At 45.6% G+C, this 7,655-nt stretch overlaps 1 protein-coding gene across 1 annotated transcript in view; it reads left to right on the top strand.

The window, feature by feature from the left end:
• FBXO15 (F-box protein 15) overlaps window positions 1-7,655 on the top strand; it is a 30,284-nt gene that overhangs the window by 10,762 nt on the left and 11,867 nt on the right. Inside the window, exons 6-7 of the mRNA XM_010855052.1 lie at window positions 818-900; window positions 1,836-1,978. Coding sequence (XP_010853354.1) covers window positions 818-900; window positions 1,836-1,978 — 226 coding nt within the window. The remainder of the gene's footprint in view (window positions 1-817; window positions 901-1,835; window positions 1,979-7,655) is intronic.

Raw genomic sequence — 7,655 nt, 5'->3', positions numbered from 1 at the left:
CCACGCTCCTGCCTGCCGCTCCTTTGTGCCCTTCCTCTGTGGAAGCTTCTTCCTGCCCGTTTCACCCGGGGGGCTCACTGGTGTCTCTGTTCATGGTGGGGGAGCATTTGCTTTCCCCAGGGCCGTTTCCAGTCAGCCAGCTCCTCCTCATCCCCTGGGCGGTCGTGGCAGTGAGGGGCGACAGTGTCCTCCCCACGTGGCCAGGCCGGCTTGCCCCTGTGGCTGTGGCCTGTGAACAGGCTGGTTGTGAGAACAGGTTCCACGTGTTCATGATGACCAGGCGGCGCCCAGGCCCCCATGCCAGCCTCCAGACCGCTTCTCCCCTCGTCCTGCCGTGGCCTCTGCTCTTCCTCCCACCCTCCCTCCGCGTGCGGCGACTGTGGACCAGGCTGCATGTGGCTTGCTCTGGGCTCGTGAGTCAGTCCACCTGGGCTGGCCGCACAGATGCCAGGACTCTGGCTGACCCCATGGTGGAGGTCTCGCAGGCGTTCCCTTCATCTCTGAAAAGCCTTCGAAACAACCTGGAATTAACAGTGTATATTCTCACAGTCAGCTTATGTCACAGGGCACTCTGATGCTTCACGAGTGCTGGGGTGTTAATGCTTCTGGTTCCACGCACTGCGTCTCGGGTGCCTTGTGGTCCTGCCGTCACTGTGACGTCTTATCAGGCAGTGATGGTGAGTTAGTGCTGCGGGGTCTTAGATGGTAAGAAACCACATCTCTCTGTGAGATGCATGTGCTAAGATCAGAAACAGTGACCCTGTGAACAATGAAAATATTTCTGCTGACACATGTCTTCTTTTAATTGCCTTTGCAGAGGGAGGAGGAGCTGGCGTTCGTTATGGCAAATCTGCATCTCCACTGCCTCGTGGAGAGGAGCATGCTGGGGTCGCCTGCTGTGTACGTATCGCTGTGTGGTGTGTGCAGTTTTGTACAGTCAGCATAAGGGAGTCTGAGGTGAAACCGTCCTAACATTCCAAGAATAGCTTCAAAGATACCGTGTTTTTAATCAGTAGCCACAAGCTGACGGGCATAATTATGCAGTTGTTGCCAACAGTAACTGGGTTACCTGTGAGTAGCCTCCACTGCACTCGTTAGGGCTCAGGCTGGCGTGCCTTGTGGGATGCGGTCTGTAGATCAGGGCAGCGCCTCACAGTAATGAGGTTCAAGCGCACTGAGACCCTGCACGCTCTTGGTGCTGCTCTGCTTGCTCGATCATGACAGCAGGCAGACCATGGCCCCTGGGGTCTGAGCTCCAGGCATGCGCTGTGCTTGGTCAGGACAGCGTGCCTGTTAATGGACCTCAGGTCAGCGTGTGGGCCGTGCTTTCCATTTCTCCGCTCCTCTCACCCCCCGGGGCCAAGGCACCCACATACTGACCTGGAAAGCTCCTGAGTGCTTCTCCGTTTGGAACGTTAGCTGCTAACGTGTTTCTTCCTGGATGAAGCCTTGTTCATCGTAGCTCTGGGTCTCCTCCTGGCGGTCCCTGAGCTGCTGCTCTTGTCTGGCGTGTCTTCCTGCCGCACATTCAGCCCTCTAAATGCCGAGACCACACGGAGCAGAGCTGCTGTCCGGGGCGGGTCCCAGCCATGTTCTGTCGTGGTGGTCCGGGGGTGCCCAGGGAACACGCGATTTTTGCCCATTTGTATAGAAGTAGAGAAAAGGAACATGTCCTTTCTTCTGAGCCAGTGGTATTGAACCCTATCGGGAATCCACAGAGGGCTGGCGGCAGCTGGTGTTGTGAAGGGGTGTTCATTTTCTAGGGAGTCTTTCCTGTCGGAGCCTCTTGCCTCTGGGGCTGACAGATTCGCGTGTGTGTGTGTTTCGCTCCTCAGCCCCTACGAGTTGCCTCCTCACACACCCGTCTCGGACGACAGCCCTGAGCGTGGACTGCACGGCTACAGGCTCCACGTGGACATGCACAGCGGGGGCGTGTCCTGCCTCTGCGGCTCCTTTCACAATCTCTCCGCCAGCAAAGGTGAAGCTCCCTCAGTTTGAGTGTTTGATTCGGTGTGAAATTCAAAGTCTGAAGAGGCATGGGGACCACTTTTTATACCCGAGTTAAGGAAGGCCCCCCGAGTGACCAGTACCCATGTCTAAGGAAGGCCCCCCGAGTGACCAGTACCTGTGTCCTTCCTGGCCCTGCACGCCCTCTCCCCCAGCAGACCCCTTATCACGGGCTGTGGGGCTTCTGGGCCAGCCCCGCTTGCAGTTGCTGGCTCTGGCTCCATCATCACGTCCCCCTTCTCTACCTTCTGGAATATTCTCTGCTCACCCTTTCCGCTGGCAGCTGGTGCTTTGCCTCACCACATGCCCCCTCTCCCATCCTGACTTCTTCCTTCTCAAAGGAGTGTGGTGAATGTGGTAGATGCCCCCACAGGCCCAGTGTGGGGCGTGCCCAGGGTGAGGGCAAAGGAGGCCAGACGGCGGTGGACGGGAGGCAGGGGGCGTCACCTGGGGGTGGGGGTGACGCCGGCACCTGCCCTGGTTCTGACTGTTTTTACCTGGTGTCGTTCCTTGTATCCTGTAAACTTGAACTTCGATGTAGAGACTTGCTTAGACTCAAGTTTCACACTGGTTATAAGAATATTTTATAGGGGGAAATTATATACTTTATTTCTGAATGTCCTGTTCCCCCAGATTCTTCCACCTGCTGGATTTGACATCCATTAATACTCCCTGCCTGGGCATCCCAGGTGGCACTAGTGGCTAAGAACCCACCCCCCAGTGCAGGAGACATGAGAGGCTTGGGCTTGATCCCTGGGTCAGGAAGATCCCCTGGAGGAGGGAACAGCAACCCCTCCCAGGATTCTTGGCTGGAAAATCCCATGGACAGAGGAGGCTAGTGGACTACAATCCGTGGGGTCACCAAGAGTTGGACACGACTGAGCAACTTAGCAGCATGTTAGCAATACTCCCTGCCTACATCATCTTTTTGGGGTTTAGAAAACGGTGATTTAAAAATTGCGTCATTCTATCCGCAGTTATTAGCTAAGCTCTTGTAGAGAACCTTTTCCTTCATCAACTGGGTGACTTCCTATAACGGCAGGGTAAATGCTTGAATCCTTTCTCTTTTAACCACCAATTTGCAGATTACAAAATTGATGTATTTGTCACCTGCTTCCTTATTCTCTGAGTCATCTTTGCATTTGTCTCAAGATTTCTAGGCTTTTCTGTGCGTGTTGGCACTTTTATTACAATTATGAAGAATGTATATGTTAACCTAGGGTGAATTGACATCTTTGGATCTTCCCTGGTGGCTCAGATGGTAAAGCGTCTGCCTACAATGCGGGAGACCTGGGTTCAATCCCTGGGTCAGGGAGATCTCCTGGAGAAGGAAATGGCAACCCACTCCAGTATTCTTGCCTGGAAAATCCCATGGACAGAGGAACCTGGTTAGGCTGCAGTCCATGGGGTCTCAAAGAGTCGGACATGACTGAGCCACTTCACTCACTCACTCCACTCATGGTAGAAACGGTTTTGAGGGCGCTGTCTCCTGTCTCTCTTGTTTAGTGTCACTTTGGACTCTTGGGTTATTATGTACTCAATAATTTATAATCAGTTATAGACAGTATTCTTCGTAAAGCTAAAATTGTCCCCAGTTTGGTCAGTGGGCTCTACTTCAGGATCCTACTTCTCTGCCTGTTCATATACCTTTCTTCTTCTCTGAGTCATCTTTGCATTTGTCTCAAGAAGATTTCTAGGCTTTTCTGTGCGTTTTGGCACTTTTATTACAATTACGAAGAATGTATCTGTTAGCCTAGGGTGAATTGACATCTTTGTTGTTTGTTTGTGCCCCCCTCCTGAAGTATGTGGAATGTCTTTTAGTTTGTTCAAAAATACTTTTATGTCTTTTTGGAATGTATCAATTTTCTTCATACTAATTTTGCACATTTCTTAAGATTTTTAGTAACTATTTCCTCCATTGTTTTTGCTATATCTTCTAACTTTTTTGTAATGTCTTTTTGTGGTTTTGGTCTCAGGTCACTGCTGATCTCATAGAATGAGTTGGGAAATATTCCCAACTCTTGAATTTTTTTTAGGATTTTGGATAGAATTTTTTTCTTAAGTGGTTGGTGGAATTCACCTTTGAAGCCATCAAGGCCTGGAGCTTGCTTTGTGGGAAGGTTTTTAGATACAGTGTCAATTTCCTTTATAGATGTAGGTCTGTTTAGGTTATCTGTTCTTGTGTGAGCTTTGGTATTTTGTGTCTTTCAAGTTATCTGTGTAAATATAAAGATTGATGAGTGGGTTCATCAATGAGTGGGTTCATTGGTGGGTGGGTTCATCAACAGAAGAACAATCCCACTTCTTCTGTTGTAAATTTCTCCATGAATGTTTACCAGATGAGTACTTAAATCCATTATTTTATTGGTGGTTTAGTCACTAAGTCATGTCCCATTCTTGCGACCCTGTGTACTGTAGCCCACCAGGCTCCTCTGTCCATGGGATTTTCCAGGCAAGAATACTGGAGTGGGTTGCCATTTCCTTTTCCAGGGGATCTTCCCCACCCGGTCTTCTGCCCTGCATGTAAGTCTCCTGCATTGCAGGCAGATTCTTTACTGAATAAGCCACCAGGGAAGCCTGGTCCATCATTTTATTAGAGATTATAAAATGGTGATTCCTTAATTGTATCATTCCTTCTTCATCTATTATTAGCATTTGATAAGAAGGGTTTTCTTTTGTCAGTTATTAAGTTACCATGAAATATAATTAATACAGGAAAGGCCTGATACATGCTTGATTCTTTCTTGATTTACATACAGTGTAGTAATTTATGCTGTAATAGTCTTTGAAGATGACTTATAAGTTTTCTATGCTCAGTTGCTCAGTCCTGTCTCTTTGTGACCCCATGGACGGTAGCCCACCATGCTCCTCTGTCCATGGGATTTTCCAGGTAAGAATACTGGAGTGGGTTGCCATTTCCTTCTCAAGGGAGGTATTATTGTTAATTCATGGATTGAAAAAACAGAGGTTATTTATTTTAGTCCATTTGAAGCCATTGTTTTTATTACTGTGATGTTCAGACTGTCCTGTCATGGGTCATCTGCTTCTGTTCTTCTGACATGACTCTTCCTCTTTGGTAACTTGCTTGTGTTCCAACAGGATGAGATGCTTCAAGCTCATGTTGTCTGTTTCCCACCCAGACCTGGACTTGGCCATTTCCCCAGGACTTCTGTTTCCTTTTATTTCTCACTATAGACTGTGGCATTTAGAGATCATAATCTATATCCTAAGGACGCCTGTTGCTCTTGGGTTTTCATCTCTTCTAGGGTTTTCACTGGGCAGAGCTATGAGGTTTGTAGACTTTATAATATGTAGAAATAAATTATACATTCATTTAAATTAAAGATCTTGGGGTTTTTAATTCACCTATCATTTTTATATACTTATATTTCTTTTCTTATACTGAAAGTCTTTGTTCCAAACAACATCAAAATATATAAAATTTCAACCCCCCCCCTCAAATACTGATATTATTAGTAATAACTTATTGCATGTTAGGGCTTCCCTTGTAGCTCAGTCAGTAAAGAATCTGCCTGCAATGCTGGAGACCTGGGTTTGATTCCTGGGTGGGAGTTTGATTCCTGGGGAAGGAAATGGCAGCCCACTCCAGTATTCTTGCCTGGAGTAATCCCATGGACAGAGGAGCCTGGCAGGTTACAGTCTATGGGGTCGCAAGAGTCGGACACGACTGAGTGACTAAGCACACATTAGATGTTATTTTAATTAAGATTTTCCTTGTGGCTTTTAATGTACTTAAGATATATATATCACGTTAGAAAAAGTTAAGTCACCTAAAATAATTCTGCTTTGTGTGGTTATGCTCTCACCTTGATATACAATTAGGGTGATTTGTTTCAGTTGACTTTTTATTTTTCAGGATTGCTTTGCTTCTGTTTTTACACTAAGAAATTACATACCACATTTGTATGGTCCAAAGTTGAAGTTATAAAACAATGTAGTTCAGAGACGTTTACTTCTGCCCTGTCTCTTCACTTCTGTTCTTTCCCTCCCTCCAAAGGTAATCCTTCATATTAGTCTGAAGTTTGTTCTTTCAATGTTTCATTTTGAATACATAATGCTATATATTAATATATTCATATTTCTCCCAATTTTTAAAATGAGACATACTAGACTCCCTTTGATGTTCCTTCATTTTTTCCAATTAATAATTTATTCTGAAGATTAGTTTTTAGAATAAGATACAGGTCTTTCTCTTTTTCTCCTTCCCCACCAGCTCAGTTGGTAAAGAATCGACCTGCAATGCAGGAGACCCTGGTTCAATTCCTGGGTCAGGAAGATCTGCTGGAGAAGGGATAGGCTACCCACTCCAGTACTCTTGGGCTTCCCTTGTGGCTCAGCTGGTAAAGAATCTGCCTGCAATGTGGAAGACCTGAGTCCTATCCCTGGGTTGGGAAGATCTCCTAGAGAAGGGAAAGGCTACCCACTCCAGTATTCTGGCCTGGAGAATCCCATGGACTGTATAGTCCATGGGCTTGCAAAGAATCGGACATGACTGAGTGACTTTCACTTGTTAATGTCTTTTTCTGTGGTTTCCAGCCTTTGCTGTTATAGATAGTGGTTTAGTGAATATAAAGTGAATAGCCGTGTTCACATATCACTTCATGTCTTTGTCAGCTTGTCTTTGGGACACTTTCTTAAAAATAGAATTGCTAGCTCAAAGAGTACATTGCAAATGTAATATTGAAAGATACTGGCAAATTCCTCTTTGTGAGAGTATTTCCAACTTAATGGGAAATTAAGTTAATAAAATATGTTGTCACTAAGTACATTTCTTCTAGGTTTTTGTTATATGTCCTCTTGAGTTTCTTTCTATTCTTGGATTTGTTGGATTTTTTTACAAAAATCAGGAATAATTATTAAATGTTATGAAATACATTTGGGCAACTATTGATGATATGATTTCTTCTCCTTTACAATATTAACAGTAAATTTCATTAATACATCTTCTATGGGAATGTTAACATCCTAGAGTCCCTAAGACAAGCTCTTCTTCTCATATATGTGCTTATTTTAAAAATACTAGTTTCAGTTATTTGGTTTTTAGTATTTTCCATTTAAACTCAAACTATAGTTTTCAGTTTTGTATGTGTTAAATTTGTTTCGTTTTCAGTCATAAGCAAGTTTTCTACTTTGAATCAGTTTAAGATTTATATAATTTCCTAGAAATCATCTGTTTTGGGCTTTATTTTGATCTTTTCTTAGCTTTTTGAGTTGACTGCTTAGATTGTTTAACTTTCAGGTTTTCGTTTCTTTTTTTTTCTCCAGTTCCCTTTATGCCCAGAATCTTGGACTCTCGAGGTTGGAAGGAATTGAAAGGTGATCTAAAGAATGATCTATTCTGGGCTTGAATTTGCTCTGCCCAGAAACAGCCCACCTGCCTTTTTTTCTGCTTTTCATTGAGCCCAAAGTAGTTTCTCTGTCCATCCACCCATTTGCCTTGATTCTGTTATTTAAAAGAGAGAATGAAATCTCATCCCTTTTCCTGGTACGCACCGTGGAGGGGCTGCTAACATGCGCACCTGTTCCCAGGGCGCCACGTGCATGCCCGGGGTTGCTGCTGGCAGAGAGCTTGGTCTCGCGCTTCGGGGCTCCAGCCCCGGGTCCTTGGGTGCCCTTCGCATCCCGCT

Source organism: Bison bison, unplaced genomic scaffold, assembly GCF_000754665.1.
Source record: "Bison bison bison isolate TAMUID 2011002044 unplaced genomic scaffold, Bison_UMD1.0 scf7180017864353, whole genome shotgun sequence".
NCBI classification, from domain to species: domain Eukaryota; kingdom Metazoa; phylum Chordata; class Mammalia; order Artiodactyla; family Bovidae; genus Bison; species Bison bison.
Note: the sequence above shows the minus strand (reverse complement) of the source record. Positions and strands in the feature narration are given on the sequence as shown.